The sequence below is a fragment of the Haliaeetus leucocephalus genome, unplaced genomic scaffold (assembly GCF_000737465.1).
Source record: "Haliaeetus leucocephalus isolate CR32 unplaced genomic scaffold, Haliaeetus_leucocephalus-4.0 Scaffold1, whole genome shotgun sequence".
NCBI classification, from domain to species: domain Eukaryota; kingdom Metazoa; phylum Chordata; class Aves; order Accipitriformes; family Accipitridae; genus Haliaeetus; species Haliaeetus leucocephalus.
In genome coordinates, this window is record NW_010972437.1 from 15,791,393 (window position 1) to 15,816,424 (window position 25,032).

The 25,032-nt window shown below is 37.1% G+C and overlaps 1 protein-coding gene across 1 annotated transcript in view; it reads left to right on the forward strand.

The window, feature by feature from the left end:
• The window catches only part of KCNH7 (potassium voltage-gated channel, subfamily H (eag-related), member 7), a 241,098-nt gene that overhangs the window by 210,640 nt on the left and 5,426 nt on the right, over positions 1-25,032 (forward strand). Inside the window, exons 11-14 of the mRNA XM_010567570.1 lie at positions 2,558-2,763; positions 5,449-5,548; positions 18,585-18,836; positions 23,817-23,985. Coding sequence (XP_010565872.1) covers positions 2,558-2,763; positions 5,449-5,548; positions 18,585-18,836; positions 23,817-23,985 — 727 coding nt within the window. The remainder of the gene's footprint in view (positions 1-2,557; positions 2,764-5,448; positions 5,549-18,584; positions 18,837-23,816; positions 23,986-25,032) is intronic.

Genomic DNA, 25,032 nt, shown 5'->3' on the forward strand with positions numbered 1-25,032 from the left:
TGTGACTGACTATTCTACTAGTACTTTGCAGGGTGGGTATGTGAACAGAAGTACAAAGCTGTGCCTACAGCAACTCTTCCCTAGGTTTAGATGGTGTTACCAAGATGATTTGTCATCTCATGCTGTTGCACCTCATCAGATGGGCCAGCTTTAGGCACAAGCAAAGTAGGGAGCATGCAAGTATAACACTGTGAGGTTTTTACACTCACTGTGTGAGTGTCTTCCCCCGATTATGAACACTGTGGTTCATTGAGGATTTCATCTCTTACATCAAAAACATGTAAATTTCTATAGCACTCACAATCAAGAAAAACTGACAAGTTTATGAACTCATTAATTTCTTCCTGGACCAAAGATGCAGACTGGTCAAGTTCTGCATGTTATGCACATCAGATCCTTGCGTTCTCACGCTGCAGGAGAAACCCAGGTATTTGCAGGGCAATGCCACTATATCTCTTTGAGCCTACAGCTCCTCACACCAGGGGCTGCAGTTTGCAGCCTCACTCTCCTGAGGAAGGGTGGTTCAGACAGAGAGACAGTTGTGCACAACTGCAGCCAAAAGGAACTGCTCTCTGGGCCCACATCTGTTGCACAATCCATGAGGCAGGAGCCTGACTCATAGCTGGCTCCAGTCAATGAGTCTGTGGTATCTTGAATCTGCTAAAAAAGAATAGAAGATGATACAAGTGAAAATTACTCTGCAATGAAATCACACAGAAACCTAACAAAGATTATCAATACTTAGCCAAATATTTTTAGTTAATTCCTCTTTCTGAAAAAACTACACAGAGAAATGGACATAAAAACCACTTAATGCTATGTCCTCTGTGGTTGAAAAGACTTCAGTCCAACAGAGGTAGCATGGATGAACTTTCCACCCTTAACAAGTTTTGCAACTTCATCACAGAAATCAGAGTTCTGAGAAATGTTGGGTTTGTCCCTCAGTTTTCCTCAACTTGTCTGCACTGCCTGATGCTGCTGAGTAAGGTCTGATCAGTACTGACCTGACAACAGTAGTTCTGTGCCAAATCCTTAGAAAATACAATGGCTGTGGACCTCATAGAATCTACCCCCTCTTTCAGCTTTGCATACAAGATATAAAAATACTGCATTCATGTCAATAGTCATATTGCAGAGAAGGTATTATATGCCTTGAATAGGGACCTCTGCATTCATAAACATCAACACCAGAAGGACTGTTAGATTATATTGGCTAACCTCTGTTATATCACTGACTCCTGTTACACTCCATACCTTTAACTGTCTGTTGTGTCTAATGAACTGTGTTTGATGAAAGAAAAGCAATGGGGTGTGATCTGAAGACATAACGAGATGAAAAAGTGATCACTTTTCTTGCCAGTTTATTTCCATAGTTAATAATTTTTATTTTTAAAAATGTGTCCTTTAATTCCAGTATAAAATTATCTTGCTTCAATTTCTTTCCAATGGTTCTTGCTATACGTTCCTTATTATATTCTAGAGGCATTTAGTACTGAGTAATTTTTCCTCTCTATAAGGATAGATGCAATATAATCAGGTTACCTCTTAATTTTCCTGTTGATAAGCTGAACAGACTGTGCTCTTTAAGACCCTCACTGTAAATCAGCCCTTAAATTATTTTTTGCATCTTTTAGCTGCTTGCTCACCCAGTTTTCAGCTTCCTTTTTAGAAAATGGAGAAACTGGAACTACTTGCACTAACATAATGTAAAAGCCACAAATGTTTAACACAGAGGCAAAATCACCCCTGTATTCTTTTTTACCAGTCTACTGTTTCTCAGTTGCTATGACCACTATTCTTTTCCACAATTGTTTTCCTAGTTCCCCCCCGCAAACCCCATTTTGAAGATAAGCCCTGCAACCCTTAGTTTAGAGCATATTTTCACTGGTCTATGGCTGCAACTGCTCTGCATTGATGAAGGTTAGGTGCATATTTGGGGAAAACAAGCAATTTAATAGAGATGACAATTTTAGCAAACAGGTACTGTGAATGTATCAACATTGATGGAAAGAATTGTAATAGTATCAAAACAGAGGCAGCTATGTTTAAAGACCTTCTTCAAAACAACTTCTGCATCTTGGAAGTTTTGCATTTCCTATGAAAAATATAAAAAATAAGTCATTTTCTACCAAAATATATTTCAAGTATGGTCTGTTTCTTCATGTAATTCTTAATAAAATGAGATTCCAGGCCAGACAGGTCTTGTACTCTACTGAACAACAGAAATTACATCTTTCTTATCATAACAATACTGTTTTTACAAGAAAGGACAAATGAACCTGCTGTAGTCATGCTAGATGGAACTGAAGAAATACCATGATGAAATTAGATTTTCCTTTCACTTAGTCCAGTTATATGCCTATGTAATTTCATTGATTTTAGTAATTTTGCTTTTAATATTTAATAATAATACTTTTTATTTACAACAATGTATGTAAATGGTAATCTGATTGTATCACTTCATGTAAAATCAAGTATTCTACACCATTATCATAAAGAAATACATCATTTAATTTATTCATGTTTAAAATAATAAACTCTAATTTTCTTTCTGCAGGGAAAAATGATATTTTTGGAGAGATGGTACATCTTTATGCAAAACCAGGAAAGTCAAATGCAGATGTGAGAGCTTTAACTTACTGTGACTTACATAAAATCCAGCGAGAAGACCTACTAGAAGTTTTGGATATGTACCCTGAATTTTCTGATCTCTTTCTCACCAATCTAGAACTGACTTTTAATCTGAGAGATGAAACTGCAAAGGTACATACAATAAGTAATTTTTTTCTTAATATTGGGCCAAATGTGTCCCACAGTAGAAAAACTTGAAAATAACAATTGAAAAACCAAGGTTAGCAAAAATAAAAGCTAAAAGCCTGAGGCCAAATCCTATTTTAAAAAAATACATTCACCTGATTGCTCCTACTGAAGTCAGTTAAACTCAGCAGAAGTCAATGAAATTACTCAGATGATGATAATCTAACACGATTTGGTTCTATATTTAAATAGTATTAAAATTTCAGCCAGGGGAATCTTGGATGTTTTGTTAAAGCCATGGAAAATATGTTTTTTTCAGATTACTATAGCCTAGGTCACCACAAGGGGAACTTTTGACACTAAATATAATTGTACAGCCATAAAATAAAGATAAATCAGATTATCTGGATTCATTCTGTGTCTAACAATCAAAAATATTTAATTGCCTTTCAAACATGAATTGTTAATTCTCTTATCTTGGAGTGCACTCTACCTCCTAGGAGACTAAAAGTGTACAAAGGACTTGTCAAATTTCACTCAGTCTTCAGATTTGCAGGGATTTCTTGGTCTCTTTTTCTCACAGTGCCTGTCCTAAGTGTCCCCTTTTGCACAGATTGCATCTTCAGAAAAACAGAAAAATTACCAGTGTTTCCTTATTTCATGCTGCCGGGGTCAGTCTGAATTGGGAAATAAAGGGGAGGTTTGGCCAGAAGGGGAGAAGGAAAAGGCTATTGCCCAGCTTGTGCTGCTGGGGCTAAAGCTTTCCCTAGAAAGTTGCAGGGTACACCAGCACTGGCCACCAAACATGGACTACACTGCACATAGAATGACTAGTTTACATTTCATTATTTCTGAGATACTGCCATTTTGTAGTTTCTTAGTACACTTTTAAGGAAAAACAGAGGTTCAGTGAGAAGGAAGTAATATAATTTGGCCTCAAAGGCCTTCTGAGAAACAAGGAGACAAAGAACACTGAGGTTTGGACTGTAAATGATAGGGGCATCTTTGCTAATCACATGTGGATCTTTAGTTTAAAAAATTAAAACAAATATAACTTCTGACAAGAAATGTCACTTCTTTTTATGCTGAGCCTTTTTTTAATAAAAGATCATTCTGAAAATGAAAGACCAATTCTATTCTTTATTTTAAAAGTCATCTTTTTGTGTTTATTGAAAAGGTCATCATTATTAATTATTTGTGAAATACAATACAATGAATTTATAGTCTAGTGATAAATTTAAGTTAAAACTGAAAGTCCACATATTTGAAAAACTTCCTTAAGGATTAATTCACATTAATGATTTTAGTCTGAGCAATTATTTCCTGCAATTACATTGTCATCAATGTTTTATCATTATTTTTTCCTTAGATCAGAGAAAATTGAAACAAAATTCCATCTTCTGTGTTGTGGTGTATAATACACAAAGAAAGTCCTCACTGCTCATGTTCCTTAGAAATTTTTCTGTTGTTATTTCTTATTGCTGTACCAGCCACTAAGAAAAAATTGCTAGACTTCACAGGGACAGGGAAGGGAGGACAGACCCATGCCTCTGAGCATGCAAAATCACAGTTTTCTTTAGCAATTCCACTTGCTTTCCACTGTCTATTGCAATCTAGAAAATGATCCCCCAAAAGAAGTGATGAGCACATTCTGATCTTCAAAACATCACTCAGATCCAGATTTGTTATCTGAATAATAGGTGCTTCTGTTTCGACTTCCATTCCTCTCCTCCTATTTATGTAAAAGTGCCTTTTTCTTCCTGCAGTTATTCAACCAGTGGGCCACCAGTGAAGCACCTTACCCACCAGGTTTACAATTAAGGGAATAGAGAAAGATGTAAACACTTCCCACTTCTTTCCCTCTGCCCTTCTCCCACATGCAAATCTACTTACTTGAGTGAGGGAAACCTCACTAGCACAGGGAAGGGAAGTAGGCTGAAGCCAATGCCATGGGTATGTACACAAAGAGCATAACTGGTGTTATATTTGCTTATTTGTAAATTTCTTGGTTTTAAATAAGTGGAAAGAAGAGTTAAATGCATCTTGTACTTATTAGGGCAAAAAAAACACATCCATCTTCCATAAGATGGATATAGAAAGACAACATTGTGTTCTGCTGTGGAAATAAGTATCTGAATAACTGAATCTGATAGAAAGGAAGGGAGGGTCTAGAAAGAGAAAATAATGAGGGGTAAAGTGTCTGGTGTTTGTCAGCCTTATATTTATTGTTGTAAAATGTAACTTTTATAATCATTACCACATATTTAAATATAAATCTAATACAATCAGTTACCACATTACTTCTTGCAATAGTATACATTCTCTGTTAGAGGTTTTGGCGGGGGGGGAGGGGGTTCATTAATTTCTTTAAGATTACTTAAACCACATCTGTGCAAGTTCAGGAAGCTGATAACACATGAACACTTGTCTTTACATGTAAATTTATTATCAGGGTACTTTTGTTTCACCATCAGGTGGTGACATTGTTATGTTTGCTCAACCTGCATGAACTTTTTAACATTAGCATTGAGCAATACCATTAGCTGGGGATGGAGAGTCTGATGCAGACTGACTTGTGTAATATTGCCTTTCTTAAAGCTTGAACATGATTAACATTCAATCACCTATTGAAAACCTGCTCTCTTTAGATGGGACTAATCTGTCATTATGTTTCATATTTCATTAATCAAGTCTGACCTCGTAATAAGATCACAAACTACTAATGATACGGATGGAGATAACTGCAAACTACGAAGACGGAAATTGTCCTTTCAAAGTGAAATAGAGAAAGGTAATTAACTTCATTTCTTACATTAGACAGCACTGCTTCATTATTCATTGATATTTCACTTGGTAACGCTGGGTACATTAGGGTCCCATGTTGGCTGTTACCGTAGCAGCTCCTGAGAATCCAGCTGAGCAGCAAAAACATGCTGTGCACTGTCCCCTATGTGGTTATATATGACTAGAAGATACCAGTGTCACCCTTCCATGACTTCACACCTATCAGTGCAGAGCTGTTCAAACACTAAGCTTCCTTATTGCCTTTGAGATATACATATATATATGTGTATTACCTCTTAAACAAGATCTATTTTCTGAGACACCATGTTTTAAACTGTTTGGAGAAGCTAGTCTATTGGATTATTTATTAGCAACATTGATTTTATTTCCTCAGCAAAGTGCTTTGTTGAACTTGATGCTAGGTAGTGTTTCTCCCTGGAATCAAAATATTTTGTTTTCAGGACACAGTAGATTCACCACAGTCAGATTTTGATTCATATGGTAATGTGTAGATGGTTGTCCTGGCAAGAGTTCAGATAACATCTTCTGTGCTTATGTTCACCTTAGAAGCTTTTGGGAGTAATCCTAATGAAGGAAAATTCAGTGAAATATTAAACTTTGTCACCAGTATTCAGTACTGCTAAATACAGGAACTGTAGATAGTAGCTGTGGTCAGACAGCAACAGTCATGAAGACAGCTGTCGTGGTTTAACCCCAGCCAGCAACCAAGCACCACACAGCCGCTCACTCACTCCCCCCCCATCCAGTGGGATGGGGGAGAAAATCAGGAAAAGAAGTAAAACTCCTGGGTTGAGATAAGAATGATTTAATAGAACAGAAAAGAAGAAACTAATAATGATAATGATAACACTAATAAAATGACAACAGTAGTAATGAAAGGATTGAAATGTACAAATGATGCGCAGGGCAATTGCTCACCACCCGCCGACCGACACCCAGCCAGTCCCCAAGCGGCGAATCCCTGCCCCTCCACTTCCCAGTTCCTAAACTAGATGGGATGTCACATGGTATGGAATACACTGTTGGCCAGTTTGGGTCAGGTGCCCTGGCTGGGCATGAGAAGCTGAAAAATCCTTGACTTTAGTCTAGACACTACTGAGCAACAACTGAAAACATCAGTGTTATCAACATTCTTCGCATACTGAACTCAAAACATAGCACTGTACCAGCTACTGGGAAGACAGTTAACTACATCCCAGCTGAAACCAGGACCACAGCTAAACTGATACTCGCAGGGTTTTCATTTTTATGTAGGGAAGGCACAGTTCCTTGAATAACATTACACATTTATGGTCCAATGGTTTGTCTGACAAATTACTGTTTCTGATATGCCTGTCTTTCACACTCCACAGTTAAACCCCAATCCTAAATGCAGCATAATACCAATTTATAGAGTTGCAGAGTAGCTGAAAATAAATGGGAACACTTTAAACATACATAGCAGGTATAATGTTCGATGAAGGAAGACTTTAATCCAGAGCGTGGCTACTCAGAACAATGACATTGCTGTTTGATCAAAGAAGCGTCTTTAGGGCAGGAAGCCAAGACTGCCAACAAATCTGTCAGGAAAATGTCCCCATGAAATATTCAATCTGCTCTTCACAAAGAATCTGTTGACAGAGGCACTTTGCCTGAATAACCTTCACATTTCTTATGAGAAAACATATGCTGCCACCTAGACAAGATGGAAGTGATCTTTCATGTTGTGCCTTCTGCAGAATTACAAATAGGCTTCTCAGGTGTCAATGTGGCACCAAGACCCCTAGGCTTTTATAGTTCTTTCCCAGTAGCTTACACTGAACATTCTCTTGGAGATGTTTATTTGCATTACTTTGGAAAGAATATAATTTCCCATAGTTTTGTCTTTGAAAAAAAAAAACTTGCACCATTGGGGAAGAAGAGGCAAGACTGGCAACAAGCTCCTTAATCTTGGTAAGGACTGTATAGTATCTGGTAATGTGTGAGTTAGACAGAAGTGCGGTACATTGGAAGCCCATCTGAGGACAAGATACAATTGTAAGAGTCCTTTGCCAAGAACTGAGTAGACTTTAGGCCTACTGGCTTACTGCCCCTCTCTGATCCCTGTTCAGACTCTCTATATGTTGCCATAGCCACAGCAGACACCTCGTAGTCATAGATCTTCAGTGTCATTTTTCTGTGGCCCATCCTACATCCTGTATGAGGTTGTAGAGTACTAGAGGTTACTACTGGCTTGTAAAGTAATATTCTATTGACTTCAACCCTTAACATATAGGAGGAAGTGGCATCATATTTTGATCCAGCATAGTTAGTCTGTAATGATAAATATTTGGGGATGGTCCTGCAGAGTGCCTCAGAAGAACTGGAGTAGAAAAGACAGAGTTCCTGAACACACAGTTGGCAAATGCATTTCCCGTCACAGTATTCTTACAGATTTAAAAAAAAAAAAAAAAGTGTTGTATGATGACTTTTAACATATTATTTCAGAACTACACTTTGAACAGGATAGAGACACCCAGCATTCTCACTCTTATATTTTGATATTTTACATCTCACTAAAGTCTTATTGATTTGTAATTATTGGGGGGTGGGGGATGCTCATGGAATGGTCTTCTTGCTGGCATTCTTTACTTTCAGCTGTTGACCTACTAGCATATTATGCAGCTTGAAATGGTATTGTTTCCATCTTTAGTGTGATCATCAGCGATTTTCTCCCTTTTGGAGTGCTAAAAATGGGATTGTGTTATCTCAGCCTTTAGTTCATGCTAGTGTGATTTGGATCTTGTTGCCATGGTAACTCTTCCTGCATGAGCTTTATCAGGGGTTAAACAAAATCAACACAGCTCTCTGTTATGCATCTGCAGTTAGTACTACTACTTTTCCAATTCCATGCAAGATGTTCTCACTCCACCTATACATATTTCCACCATTTCTTACCTGTGTCAACAAAAATCATTCTTAGCTAGTACAGTGGGCTCTGCCATAATGTGATTTTAAAGGGTACAAGGCTACTTGAGGGACCATTCCAGAAAGGACTGCAATAGCACAAGGGGTCCCCTGCAAAAATTAATGCACACACTGCATAGCAGCTTATTCTTGCTCTCACCCAAAAGAAATTCATTACAGGTCGTTCAGAATAACTGATGATATTCCTTGCACAGGTGCAGGTGCAGCCTTAGCCAGTTGCCATAGATGCTTGACAGTCAGCCAAGAAATGCACTCTATGACTGCTCAAAATAAGCAGTATTCCCACCTGGCAGTTCCAAACAAAGCTCTCAGCTGGGTTGGCAAGTTAGTCTTCTGCTGAAAACTGAGGGACAACAAGCTGGTCCATCTACATTCAGTTGTCTCTTTCAACAGTGCCGAATACAATCCTTTCTTGCCCATTTCTCATTTTCCTCTAGCAGTTCTGTGGGAGTTAGCTAATTTTAAGGGAAATACATAGGGGCAAGAAGTTTCTTTTGCTCTGCTAGTTCTGAGTGCAGATCTATTATCCCATGCTGAATGGGGCATCACTAGAGTTGGTTACATCGATATGAAATCCAAACATACAGGTGAAAAATGCAAAAGTTAGAGGCAGAGTGTAAACTCACTGAGAGCTTGAAAACTTGAAGCTTTGAAAAGACTTTTCTGGAGTTCAAGCATTACTACTTTTGCTAGCATCTTATTTAAATTTTTGTTATTGTTGGCTCTAAAATCTTAACTTTCTTCAGACTGTTCCATTGTCCAATTATTCTCACTAAAAGATATTCTTTGCATTTAACTTTAACTCATGTAACCCTTAGCTGAAGGCTACCAAAATTCTGGACCTGTTCTGGGCACTCACACATAATTTTCTTGAAGCCCTAGAAGCAATCAGGTATGAAACCCTTTCCAGGGAGAAAACTGGTTTTGGTCTAAAACTGCACTTGGTACATAGCCAAATCATAGCTGCCCTTTGTTCTTGTCACAGGGCATATAAAATCTATCCATCATATCCAGGGTAATTAAAATACTAGCTAAGTAAACCAGTGTGGACATACTAACTGGGAATGTAACGATGACCTCACTGAAATAAATCCTTATTCTGGATTTTTAGCTGTGATCCAAAAACAAGAACATCATCCCACAGACACTAGCTGAGAGGATGATAAGAACTCCAGTGGAGTTATATTGTTAAATTAGTAACCAGAGATTCAGGTAGCTAGTGATACTTAATTTTTAACTTTTGTCAGCTGGCCCAGGGAACTCATAACAAGGAATTTTTATTTCCATGGATGTGATTTTAAAAGGCCACAAAAGAAACTTCTTACAAAATCTTGTTACGCAATTTTTGCATTCACTTGCCCATGTTGACACAGACTGTAACAATCAAGTGGGATATAAAATGTATTTTGCAGTGTTTCGTTTTAGCATATTGTTAACTAAGTAAACTTACATAGTACTTAATTTTAATTTGAAGAGTTATGCTTCTTGACCAGACTTTTCTAAAAGTACCTACTGATCTATTCTCAAAGTAAGCACAGAAGCCAGAGCTCTAATAAACTTCCAATTGAATCTTGATTAGTATAGCTACCTTAAGTGTGCACTGCTTTTAGGTACTATCCAGGCTAAGAAGCCAAACCATATTAACATAGCTTTATTACACAAGGTATCCAGAGGCCATGGCTGGCAATATAGAAGACAAGGAAATCTTTCAGGAACTGCCTGAAATCTTTCAGAACTCCTGCCTAAAAGTATGAGGTGAAGCAGTACTGAGAGAATGGGGAAACACTCCCCTCCCCCTGCTCTCTGCCATTCTCGTGCTCTTCCCCTAGCTTATTTATTTAAACGCTTACTTTATAAATAGATGACTCAGCCAAGCACTGTGCTGTGTCCCCAGCAAGAAAGTAGGGTAAGAATCTGGACAAAAATTGAAGCTCTTACTTAACTGTGTTAAACTGTTAGTATTATGCTGACGAAGTTTGCTTGGGCTTAATTAGAAAAGAGTTTCTAATATTCAGCCAAAGTGTCAGGTAGTTAAATGACCAGAAAACAACTAATACCTTGGCAGGCATCATATGGCTTGAAATAAGACCTCATGTCCCCAAAATCTTACCTTCAGCATGAAACCCCTAACAAAAACTATATGGTCATCAGAGAGCTCATCACTGCAGTTTTCCATTTGCTCCTATTATTGTTATTGCAGTTACCACAGTGCCTAGGAGCCACCTCGGGGATCTTCCACAGAAGTATCTTATTTCCAGGAGCTGCTCCCAGAGACGCTGTTCCCAGAGGCCAAATCTGATCGAACTGTTGTATGCAGTCACACATATCCATAGCCATACTTTGTAAAAAAAAAAGTAATTATAGTACTACAGTGAAAGCTGAATTCCTTGTAAAAGAGAAGAGAATTCTGAACTTGATAGGAGAACTGCTTTGGCCTTTGCCCTGAATCGCTTCTGAGGTGCATGTAATTCTTTCTTTCTGAATTTTTAAGTATAGTATTATTTCCTGAAGTATAAATCAAGAATTGTCCTTCCATTATTATCTGATTAGCACTGAAGTTGATGCAAAACCAGACAGAGCAAAGAACATTCAGAGATAACGCTGTCACTCCATTCCTAACTTATCTCATTGTACTAAAAATAGCACAAAAATAAATTAAGGATTGCATACTCACTTCAACTTTGAAATTCTTGGCTTCTGAAATGTGTCTCAAATTCAGTTATTCAAAACTAGTCCATTTAAAAAAAGGAACATGGATTCTTATGGAAAAGTTACCCAGTCTTTAGTCCAGGATGGTGGGGGGAGGTTTCAGTATCTTCTGCTGTTGCCTAATCACAGAATCATCCAAACCTTCACAGCTCAGAGAGGAAACACAGCCACGGACACGTTAACTTACTAAACTCTCACAAGCAGCACTAAGACAAAACAGTAATTCGAACAACTCTCTCCAGTACAGTTAATTTCCTCCGTCATCAGTATCCAACCTACGGGAACCTTTCAGCAAAATTGCCAGGGCTTGCTATAATGATGGAATTCCACTAGCTGGTATCTTTAGGTTCCCCAGTGAAGACTTAGGAGCTCCCAAATTATGAATGAAGTTGGAATTAAAGGAATCTTCTATCATTAAAAACAGTCACAGAAAGATAAGAACTTAAAACCTTTTTACTACTGAGAGGAGAAGATGTTTTAACTTTCCTAAAATACCTCCAGTAACGTACTTTTCCTAGGAAAAAGAATCTTCCTGCATCAGTTTCTAGACAGACGTCGTTTTTCCCTGGTGTTAGTCAGATACCACACACATATCTGACATTATGTTTTGTAAGGCATTCTAAAGATAGGTGGGAAATTTGAAGGGAAACACAATGAGTAGAAGTGAGGAAGAAGAGGGAAAAGAAATGTGTTCTGAAGAACATAAGGACTTCCACACCCCAGGTTTCAGGAGTCATTGTAAGTCTTTGGCATTGTTTCAAATTCTGAGGTCTGACAGGTCTACAGACATCTACTGTACCAAGGTGCTGAACGAGGACTTATAGATACACAAATCCATGTGCCTGGTGCAACTTTAGATAAATTCTTTCTACCAGCTTAAGAAATGTCTAAACAAATATGTGTGCACTTTTAAGAACTCTTATCTCTGCCATATGCTGAAAATGACCAAGCTTTGATATAACTGTATCTGTTTCAAAAGATTATTTTTAAGCCAAAAAATCTCTGATGGAAAGAACCTATTTTCACTTGTTCTTTGTTTCATCTAAGTTCTGCTGTATATTATGCTATAGATGGGCATAACTATATGTGATGTTCACAGAAGGAAAAATTGTAGTAATGTAGCCAGTCCTTATCTTACCATAAAAATCTGGCACTGTTGCTAAATTAAATTATTAATGAATATATGAAGACTTCAGGGTTCATTACATTGCTCTTTTTTACTTCTAAAATTTGTAATCCTGTGGTCTTCAAATGTGAAGAATTATCTTTATCACTGAGTAGGAACTGTGTGTTTTACTACTTCCGCTAATTAGAACTAAAAAGCTGCAAATGTAACTTTCCACTTGTAAAAGTGAATTCTAGTGCAACTAACCATCAGAATACTATATGATTTTTTGGATTAACAAAAGCAGATAAATTGTATGTGAAAGGCAGCCTTTATGTTAATTGTCTCACTGTACTCAGCATTATTACTATATTATATATATTATATATAAATAGTGATATATAAATAGTTCTCCTGTTTAGAAACTCCTGCTATACAAAGTGCACTGCAGATTTTAACAGTACAGTTTGTTTTCAGAGCTTCAGGACCAGCTACTTCTCCTGACCATACCAATTTCTATTTTTTCAGCTGAGATCATTTGGAAAATATTTATATCTGAACTTCTCAGGCTATCCAATAGACATTTTGTACAGCTTTCAAACTACTTTTCTTTTTTCATGCACACTAAATTTGTGATTTTTCCATACAATTTTCATGCACTAAAACCCACCCAAAAAGTAGGTGATTTTTCTAATACGAGTAATTAGACATTCTGTTAACTTGAACAGTGCTATAATCATCAATGATGTTTCACCAAGGAGCAAGAAAAACTTCTTTTTATGCTTCCTTATCACTTCAAGTTATTAGTCATAAGGACTTAATGATTACACTTTCCTTAAAAGTTTTTGCTTTTTTCTGTACTATTTTGTCCTCAGGGATGTATTGGTAATGTGCAGATGTTGGAGCAAGCTATGCTTTCAGCAGGCACTCAAAAACATTTATGAAGGCAGCACTCCTCAGTTTCCCTGATTACCAGTCATGACCTGAGATGATCATGATGGCAATAGAAGACTGTCCTGACAACGGACAAATTTCTCTTCAGCTGAAAAATGGTAGAGTGCTTTGTTCAAGTTGTTCATCTTCTGGAATGGACTTTCAGATGAACTTTCCTGGGACATGTTCCTTGTCAGGACATGAGTTGAGGCTGGTTTTGACAGACATCCAGATGTCACGCTGTGCAGCGTCAGGACTCTGAGGCTGAGTATAGGCCAAGTTGATTGTGAGAGACAAGATCTCAAGCACTAAAATTCATGATTTATAAATGTTTTAGGTTTGTTTAAGTGAATTTGGGGTAAGTTATAGTACTTGCTGATGTTTGAGAAGGGTTGAATACCTCTATAGAGTTTTCAGGCAAATTTTCTGGTAGCAAAGGTGGAGTAGCTCTCATTTCAAATGTTGCATACAAAATGTAGTTCGGAATTTTATCTATTACTTGTCATGCATTTTTGAAGATTGGGGGGGTCATGATCTTCTCCCATTGGAAAACAAATCTGCTAAAGTTCTTCATACTGTTTCCTGTAAGACTGTTTGCAAATCAGTACAGTTTTCTCTCTGAAGATTTTAAATTCACTCAGATATCAAGCTGTTGACTGCAATTCTGTGAGTGCGACCATCCAGCCAATTTCTTATCCACTGAGTGGTCCATCCATCAAATCTATGTCTCTCCAGTTTAGAGAGAAGGATGTCATGCAGGACAGTGTCAAACGCTTTGCACAAGTGCAGGTAGATGATGTCAGTTGACCTTCCCTTATCCACCAATGCTGTAACCCTGTGTAGAAGGCCACCAAATTTGCCAGGTAAGAAGCTATGTTGGCTGTCACCAATCACGTCCTTATTTTCCATCTGCCCTAGCATAGTTTCCAGGATGATCTGCTCCATGATCTTGCCGGGCACAGAGGTGAGACTGACTGGCCTGTAGTTCCCTGGGTCTTCCTTTTTTCCCTTTTTAAAAATGGGGGTTATCTTCCCCCTTTTCCAGTCAGTGGGAACTTCCTTGGACTGCCACAGCTTCTCAAATATGATGGATAGTGGCTTAGCCACTTCATCTGCCAGTTCCCTCAGGACCTGTGGATGCATCTCATCAGGTCCCATGGACTTGTGCACCTTCAGGTTCTTTAGATGGTCTCGATAAAAGCATCAACAGCCTTTGATTTTGTGACATCTTTGAGATTTTGCACTTTCTCAACCCTGTTTGTGGTGTTGTATTTAACATACTATCTGAAATGCTTGGTCACTGACTTTTGATTCCAAGTATTTGCTGCCCATTGTGCATGGGTGGGTACATAAGGCATTTTTCTGCTCTCTGACAAGGTAACTGACATTTTTAAATTAAAGAACAGATAACAACTAGTCCGGATGACTAGCAAATATTTTGTTCATATGTAGGAAAGACAGATTGACCACCACAGGAATATTTGTGAATATCACATAAGAAAGAGCTAGTAACAGTCGAACCAAAATATGTGCTGGGAATCTGAAGATCTGCAGACCTTTTGAGCAATAAACCATCCTTCCTTCCAAGCCATGGTGTGCATTTCTCCTTACCAAGGGATGTACTTGGTGTAGCATAAAATAATATGGTAGGTTTTTTCAAAGGAAAGGGAAGATGTCATGTCTGCTGAACAGATTTATAGTTATGCAGATCATGTTAATGATAATCCTTATCTGATTTATGGTTTGGGATATAAATTGCTTTCTGCAGGGGTGAGGAAGTCATTCACCTCATTTCCTGCACAAAATTGAATTTGTCTAGGCATGTTATGGGACTTCTTATTGGATGGTTGAAAAAGGGAGTAAGAATTTGCCACCTTCTGAAACACTAGGTTACATAGCTAGCCTGATTAAGTATGACAAATTCCAGTTAATGAAATTACAGTAATATTAAACAATGCTGCTCCCCATGTAATATATTACTGACACTTTCACCATTATTGTTTGCAGCAGACTAATACATTAAGAGAAAATATGTCTAGATCATGCAGACTGCCACTGTCTGAATAATGCAAAAGTTCAATAATACAGGCTGACCATGGCACACAAAAGAAACTTGTTTGATGTCTGGTAACCATCCCACCAAGCTGGATTTTATGCCAGTATTTCTGTGAATCTATGTTATAGCTATATTTCACTGCCCTCATGACAATCCTGTTTCTTTCCTTCCTTTGCCAGTACAAGTGCGAAAAGCAGGACACAAACCTTCTGATAATTACTATGAAGATTTTGGAATTTCCAGACAGCAAATGTCAGAGGACACTGCCTGTAAAGTTGGCAGGCACCCAAAACACATAACAGGCTAAAACAAGTCACATAAAGGGTGTCAATTATGTTTATACATATTTGGTAAAGCAGGAACTTTCAAAATAATCATTTTCAGCAAAAAAAATAGTTTCTAGCAATCAGAATCAGAGAGTGAAACTTGTCTTACTGGGAAAGGAAGGAGGAAGCACTAGCATGGGAGGGGTTAATGATTACATTTGTTTTGAAAACAGAAGAGAAAGGACAAGAGCAACCTTTTGAAACATGGAGTCTGTGTGATAGAAAATGAACTTCTTCTTACATACACAGATAGAAAACTCTTCTCTTCTGGAAAATTCATTCCAAACCAATGACTGGATTTCATTACAAAAGGAGAAATTGGAGAAATTCACAATCTGAATAAAGCACTACCTGGATACCTAGATATTTGTAACATATTTCCACTGAGCTAGAGGCACTGCTAAGCTGTTAAGATGAGGTATAGAGCTTGCACCACCATCAGGCCCTGAAAAGCCAAATAAAACATGCAGTTTCCATTTTAATTCCTACTCTAGGTGCAGAGTATCACAGGATTATTCTCCAGACAGAAGAATCTTTAGCATTAAATAAAAGTCTTTTAAATGAAAACAACTTCTGGCTCTCTGAATGTAGCCAGATGGCTAGCAGATAAAGCAACAGCAGTAAAGCCAAAGATGAATATTTTGAAATAGATCAGCTGATGAACAAATCTTCCCTGATTCAATAGGCAGGACCCTACATTCAACAGATCTCTGCTTTCCTTCTAATGCCAGTGAGTTCATTATACCTGGACAGCATTTGGAAAAGAATACATTCCGTTTTTCTGATATAGATGGAGACTAAATGCAGAAATGTCGATTGAATTACCCTGGTTTTACAGCAGTGTAAGTGTTAGCAGAATCTGGCTTCTTGTTTCTAGATATTTTAGTATTCTATGAATATGACAGATAAGGCAGTCTGCTGTACTTCAGCTGATATACAATTTTTTTCATTAGAGTCTCAATGACCTCCTCTTAAAATTAGCCCACTGATTTGTATTCCACAGGGTGCTCGTTACAGCTACCGTTAGTGCACAAAATCTCATTAACATAAAGAATTACCCTAAAAAAAATGGCAATTTCAAGATTTCATTAGAAGGTCTTTTTCACAGGTTGAAGTCAGTCAAGCAGTAAGTAATTAAGACAATTTACTGTAGTGTGACTGTATGTATTTCACCATATATTCCCACAAGAAAAGCCATGGGAGACATCTATGAATTTTCTTATGAAGCTTTCTTTTGTTTTTTTGTACTATTTTGGAGATGCAGAGGACATAGTACTTGGCTCTCCAGCCTGAGCAACCCCCAAGAGCTTTACGCTGCCAGTCCATTTGGATTTGTGTTTATGCCTTCACAGTATCAGAGTATCACCAATATCAGTTATAGCTAGTAACCCTGCTTAACAAAAGCCAAATAAAGTCACTTCAGTCCAGGTCTGTGTTAATGGCCCTTGGAGACTCTAGAGGGTACAGTTACAGGAGGCCTGCTTTTGTATTGGTTTTATTTTGTTCACCATTACCATGTCTGGACTCTTGCAGAGTGCTCTGTACCGATATTGCATTCTCTTTGTGTTCAGATAAAGAGGATTAGATGAAGCCACAGTTTCATTTCCTTGTAGTGACCAGAAAACAGCGAAGAAACCTAGGGAATATACTAAATGTTGTATTAACCACTGCTGTAGGCTGTAAAGACTACAGACATTCCAGAGCTATGTTGATTAGTAATTAGCACAAAGCAGATGGGAAATCATGCTGTCTCCCCAGGAAGTTAATGCAAACTAGTTGCTGTATTTATATGTTGTTGAGACTACCCTGCTAAAATGTGTTTTAAATAAATAGCAGAACTGGAATTATCCTGACATTTCAGTTAAAAATAAGTAAAACCAATTATTGAATTGGAAATTAGCTTCAAGTTTATGCTGAAAAGAGATCAGGAGTTCTCTATATTCATAAATGATCATTCTTGGGTTTAAATCCTATTTAATTTTTACAATGTGGTTTTAAAGGCATCTTCTTTAAATCTAGTTTTATTTGCCACTTCTAAGAGGACTGAATCTGCCATTCCTCACTACAGACCTTGAATGTGATTAATGAAGGATTCATTCTCAGCATGATTGGTACTCTCCTACCATATATATCACAGCATGCTGTATGCTTTTCTTATTCAAAAGAATGGATGTTCAGAGAATTGCAGTTAATGCTAAAGGCTAAGGAATTTGGGCTACTTTGGAAAGTTGTTTTGAGATGATCCCACAAAGACAGACAAGGAACTCCCCTCTTTTTGTACCAATAGGGTTTCTCTCTACCATATCAATCCTAAATATAGGCTTGACAGTAATGAGCGTGGAGAAATACGCTCTGTATTTAGGTAGGCCCAGACATTTTGAGGTTGAGTCATTGATTAATACATTTGCCTTTTCTGGGAAAAAAATAATCAGCAAAGATGCTCTTAAGTAGGCATAACTTAAATGAGTAGTTCTGATACCGAGTCTGACATCCATGACTGTTAGCCTGTCAAGATTGTGAGAAATGCCCAAGAATGTGAGAAATTGGAAGAGGGAATTAAATAATAAATTCATTTTTTTTAAATTTTGGAATATAAGGCTTTCTCAAATCTCATCCTCACCTGGAAAAAACAGTGAGTAAACAGGAGGGCTGTGTTGGATAAAACTCTTGCTGGTTTGATATAAGCAACTTCTTGCATAATGAGTTATGGTTTAGGGACTACGAATACTTACTGCATACATGCAAATGTCTTCTAGGACTTCAAAAGAAATACAAATTTCGTCTGATGCAGTAATCAAAAAAGGCTTTAATTTATTCTAATAGACAGTGAACTTCCTAACTGATATAATAATCATCTCCATCCTCAGACCAGAATAAACTAGAACACAATTTCATGAATTGCATATTACTGTACACAATTATTTCTATTTAACAGATTATTTCAAAGAGAATGATCAGAGTGATCCTGAACCCACAGGGGACACCACCATATACTATCAGTCTATTAAGAAACACTTCGAGGAGAAAAAAAGTGGGTCATCATCTTTTGTGTCATCCATTGAAGATGAGCAAAAGCCCTTGTTCTCTGGGATAGCTGATTACCCATCTATAACAGAGAAAACCACAGAGGTGGACTTTGAAGAAATTATTCATGCCACAGAAGAAATTCTTATTGACAAAAGAAGCAATTCTTGCAAAGGTAATCTAGCTGTTGCTATTTTGTAACGTTTTAGTAGACATCTTTTTTAGTCTGATTATCAAAAATCATTTTCTGAATGGTTCTATTGATTCTTTACATATTTACTTTTGTGTTTCTGAAAGTTTAACAAGAAAAATATTTTAGATCAAAAATTATTATTTCTCAAGAGGATTAATGTAGTTTAATACACTGGCTGTGGGACTGGATTACAGAACCTCCAAAAGGCTATTCTAGGCTTTGCTAATAAATCATATTGTAACCAAACTGCCTTAGGAAAGTCATTTAAACAAACCCTTTAAAATTGTCAGCTGGTACTGGCCTTCATTGAGTGCCCATGGATGAAAACTACACTCAAAGCAGTAAAGAATCTCTCAAAAGGTGTTTGATGTGCCAGGGTTGGGTGACAGTAAAAAATCGTAGATAATGAGAGCTAGATAAACCTAGTGATCGTTGCACATGCACAAAAAAAAATGTTTTCAGGTAACTAGTTTCATTCTCTGTATTGACAAGGCACGACAAAAATTAAGTGGAAAAAAAATCATAATAGCTTGAAGGAATACTATCCCATTTTGCTGCACATGTTGGTTAAAAAGAGTGCCATTATATCACACAGAACAAATCCTGACTTCCATAAGTAAAACACAAGAACAAAGATTTGAGCTTTTGTGTATGACAAAAGATCAGAAACTATTATGCAATCTCAGTTACTTTTACACAGAGTTAAATCACATAATTAAAATTACATCTAATATCCTAAAATATTAATTTTCTCAGTGATGTGAAGGGAAATTAATGAAAAGCCCCAGCTTAATATACAATTTAAATATTGCTGTAAGTTCATTTGTAATTGTTTCAGTCTGAAGGGAAGAATTACATATTTACTGTTCAATGCTGTTTTCCTCAACAGTTTGTTTCTATTGAGGCAATTTAACCATTTAACCATCATTCAATAAACTTTAGGCTTTTAGGCTATAATTTTAAACTAACCTAACGATTAATCAGGCCAAACAATGTATTTTTTATATCTCAAAGGTATGAACATATGAAGTCTGGTCTCCCCAGGCTAAGGCTATAGAAATCTGCACCACATAAACTTGTTGCATACATGCTGCTATTTGAAAGCTTACCTTTCCCCTACCAATAGCCAGAAATGTGTCCTTGCAGCTATAGCAACGTTTTCCAAGGCAACCTATTGCAGATTTCATTTCAGCTAAATTTAGCATGTCTAAAGGTTACATATTTTGATTAAGACCACATTCTTTTTTCCACTTCGTAATCCAGCACTTCTGGTAATGTGTGTGAAAGCTCATTACCTTTCTTGCAACTTTCATGAAACCTTCAAGGTCAATAAAATAAGATCAGCTTTGATTGATCTATGCTTTAAACTAAATTCTTACTCCTGCTTTAATTAGAGATTGATTATAATTTACCAAAAAAGTGGTTATAAACATGATGAAATTTTGAAATAAACTCTGCTTGTATGTATGTATGTTTATAATCCTCCTATAGTATGGCACCTTATAAATCTTGAATACAAATGCACTTTTATAAAGCTACTGCAATTCATTACCACTGTGACTGATACATATTTAATTATCTTTAGTTTTGTTTTAAGCTTTGGTCATTACTGTTGATGAATGGAAAGACTATTAATAATGTATTGTATAATGTGGGCAGAAACCACATAAACTTCTCTTTCATAATCCTAAAATGCAACTTTTAACATTAAAACATATGGCTCTTTTGAGAAGATCTGATAATTTTTCTGTAGCTCGTAATCTATATATTGTGGGAAAATGCTATTTTCTATTTTCACTTGGTCATTATTTTGACTGTAAGACTGATTCTTGAATTGTTCAAGCCCTGGAACACCATAGTTGGTTATAAAGTTTTAACTGCTGTTGGGCTTTTCTGGGGTTACTCGTGTATGTGGAAGTAGCTGAAAAGATGCTTAGAACAGTACAATACCGTATCTTATAGTGTATCAACTTGATTATAGTGTATGAACTTATTTTATAATTTGCGTGCCAATTCATTTGCTTTGTCACAAATTAAATGTTTATTGTAATAGTCTACAAATACATAATCTGAGACAAAAAAGAGCTGTTATTTCCCTGGGTTAATCCACGGCATTGAAAAAAATGTGATTTTATTGAGTTAGTTATTGTGTAAAATAACAAACAACTTGGGTTTTACAAGACATTAAAAAGCAGTGAAATTTATGGCATATATTTTTAGTTTCTACTCCTGAAATTCACTGCTTAAAAGTAAATCCACTGGATTTCCAACATCCATTGCACCCACACCCATAGATTAAAATTTTACCCCTGCATTTGTCATACATAGTCTGCTCCCTTCACTTTCCTGAGACCTTTCCAACTTCCTTGGACACTGCAAATTGTGCCATGTGTGCCTGCTAAAACCAAATTACATGCTTCTGTGGCACCGTTTGCCGCTTTCCTTCTGTTGGCTTAAATGGCTGAGAAGCTGAACAGGTTTCCATGTAGCCATGATAAAATCCCTTTCCCCTTCCTTCTGCCCAGTGCATAAAATCAGTTATAGATCATGTCACCTGAAATTCACTCTCTACAGCTCCAGGAAACCTTCTACCACCTGCTAACCAAAGACCAGATAATGCAGTAAGAACCTTTCTCTGGTAAAAAAAGAGAAGAAAGTCTTCTCCTCCACTTGGAGTCATGTAGTGAGAGCTCCCCTTCCTGGCTAAATCTACTTGAAATACTAAATCTGAGCAGGAATTTATTTATTTATTTACTTACTTACTTACTTAGAGCAACACTGCTCAAAGATGTGTTTGAAAAGGATTAGCTATTAGCATTTGGACAAACCTCTCACATGTCACCCACAGTGTGGTTTTTTTCTCTTTTCTTTGAAACATGGCTCTGGCTGCTATGGCTGCTTAGAAAAATTTCCCAAGCATGAAATGAATGTAACCTATGCTGAGTTATCAGCATGCAGTGCCAAGAGAAGTGTTAGGAGAAGCTCTGAGCAAACCATTCAGGGACTACTGGGGGATGTGGGATTCAAATCCAACTGCTCATACAACAGAGGCTGATGCTTTATAAGCAGTCAAGGATTTTGTCCTGCTGTATGTTGAAGAAGCAGCCTGAGCGCAGTAAGAACTTCTAATACATCCTGTAACTTCAAGTAGTTAAATAATTACAAATACAACCCTAATGGGAGTGGAATTGAGCAGGTGTTAAAATTTTAACAGCCTTTTTTATCACAGCAGAGGAGAATCTGAGTGGTACTGAGCAATTTTTGACTGCGTAACAGCAGATTCGCTCAAAGTAACAAAGGCTTGGGGCGGGGTGGGGGTTGGGGGGGGCGGGTTGATGTAGAAAAAGCACTGTTCCACCTAAGTATGTCACCTGTAAGCTCTGCAAAGCTCACAGCAGCATCTTCATTCTATATCTGATAAGGATATATGCAACTAGTATATCCCATGATAAATGATTTGTAACCTTTCACCAGCTTGGTGAACAGGCGAAACAGCCTAAAGCCAAGAATGTAAACTAATTAATAAATCCACAGAGGTGTAAATTAAGCAAATTGAAAGAGAAAGGAGAAGTAGCTCGAAACAGAAATCCAAGAAAAAGGAAGGAGTGCCCCTGAGTTCTGTTTGGGTGGTAAGGTGCAGTGTTTGATCACAGAGATCCAAGAATTGGGAGGGACAAGAGGGATGGAATTTGGGCACAGCGGGTACAGGGTGAGACCTGGAGTAGTCATCATCATTTTTTTTACAAAGGGCTGGAGATAAAGAAATAAATATAAATTACTCATATAAAGAGTGTTTTTAAATACTTTATCTATTGTATATACAATAGATAAGGATTAGAAGGGTGACTAAATTCAGCAAGATAGCTCAGTCTCTGCAGTAAGATCCTAATAATGTAACTGGGCATTTTTTAGCTTGAAATAAATTTAGTTTGTCTATCTTAATCCAAAATTTTATCTGCAGTTCAAAGAGAAAAAAAAAAGAAAAAGGAAAAAAAAAGCATTATTATTTACCATGAAGCTTCATTTAATATTAAAGTGATCTCTGACTGACCCAGCAATGCTGAATATTTTATTCTTTTAGGAGTCACAAATTATTAAAGAAAATGAACTGGCACCTTTCACCCCACAGTACTGTAAGAGTCTCTATGACATGCTTTACACAACAATATAAGGGCTGGGTTGGAGACTAGTGATGCTAAAAGTTACATCAATGAAAATCAATTTCCTTTCTGAAAGTAATAACCAGTATCCTTTTGCAAGCAGTATGAGCTGTATTAAATGGCCTCTGTCTCAGAGAAGACATGTTACACTTCACCAACCTTGTTAAGACAAGCACTGTTACAATTATCCGTAAGAAAGGCAGCTAGCTAAGGCCTGGCAACCTTCTCTAGAGGGGGCATTCCAATGCACTGTAATGCATGCCCAGTGCTGTAGATACAATGCACCAAGTACTCCTTTTACACCAATAAGCTAAACAGTAAATACACTTCAATAGCACATTCAAGGGCAAGAGAAGAGGTCTTAGCCAGGTCTCTGAAGCACACAATCAAAGACATTCAAATACATCATGTAATGCATTTAGGTTAGAACAAATATTTCTAATTTCGATGAATAACAAACTGCTAAAAAAACACCTCGAGAAAATTTGGGATTCATTGGTAAAATAATAGAAAGAAAACTAAAGAAATAGGAGCCATTCAGTGGCAGAACTCTGATGATCCTGACCAGACAAAACTGCTTGTTTATCTGTGGCTTCAAAATGTCAGCATGGATGTGACCACTTTTATCTCTGCTTAAATAGGAGTAAGGAACAAAACAAGCTGTTCAGGTAGCGTGCCAATGTACCAATTTGACTTTCAAGGTTTTGAGAAACACGAGTAAGTGTGATGCTTGAGGGGTGCCAACCCCTGTCTAACAGCATGTATATAAACCTGTACTTTTATATGTTTTATTTTTCATCAGATATCACTGATAAAAGAAACTGGGAGCAGGAGACCATCCAGGAGTACCAGGACTCCCCAGTTCAGTCAGCATTACCCCATGTCACATGGGGAATCTGTGAAACTGAAAGTGACTTTATATATGGGGAAGTGGAAAATCGGTTAGATTTACTTCAAGAACAACTCAACAGGTAAAAACAGAGATATGACCAGAAAAAACATATGTGTGAAAGAGTACATGATACAACTGATAATAATGATGCTATGGGAGCAATGAATTTGCACAGGAAGTTTCCAAAAGCATTCAGATCTTCAGAAGTTCAAAAGTACAAAAATATGCCTGATGGGAATATCACTTTGTTGTCTATATGCATTCCGAGGAGCCTAAATATCACCTAAGTTCAGCCTTCCAGATTCATGGAAAAACCTATTCTGGGAAAGCTGGGTACAAAATTTTTAATTCATTGCCAGAATAATGATGTCACTTACCTCTAGGTACCCACATTAGCTACTCTGAATTGCCTTGCAGAAAAGCCTTTCTCCTCAATTGACTGTTTAGGAGACCAGCCTTTTAACCAAGAAGCTGTACTGAGGCACCTAAACTTAGGAAATTTAAATCTCAGCTCACCCAGAATGCTGTTCCCAGATATTTACATGTCCACAAAATGGCAATTTTCAGTGTCTTCAATACCTGAAGTACTTTTTCTTTCCTCTGGACCCAAAGTAAACCAGCCACCTTCCCTTAAAAAAGGATTGCAGACAAATTCCCTTTTTGATGCATTAACTTTTTTTGCAACTACCTCTATAATAAGACATGGCACTATGCAAAAGCAAAATACTTATAACTGTTACAACAGAAAACAGATGCTTTCTTTGTCAGATTACATTATTAGCTTTGCTTAAAAAAATGTCTCTTTCTTCTCTCTTTTGCTCTCTGATATACTACTCTCTGCTGGCAGCTAAGCAGCATAGCTTACAGCATCTTAAAAATATGGTTACAGAATTTTGATCCATCCTACGCTATAATTTACCATGTAATTTCACTTAATTTTAAATTGCCCTATGCTCAGGTCTGTGGTTTTTTTATTATTTTTACTCTGTAATTCCATTACTTTCAATATTTTTCCATGACAAATACTATGACACGCACTCAGCCCTAATTATACTTTAGTAGCTCTTCATTGGCATTCTGCGCTGTATATTTTAGCAATCAGTTTAAAGCCAGGTTAGCTACATAT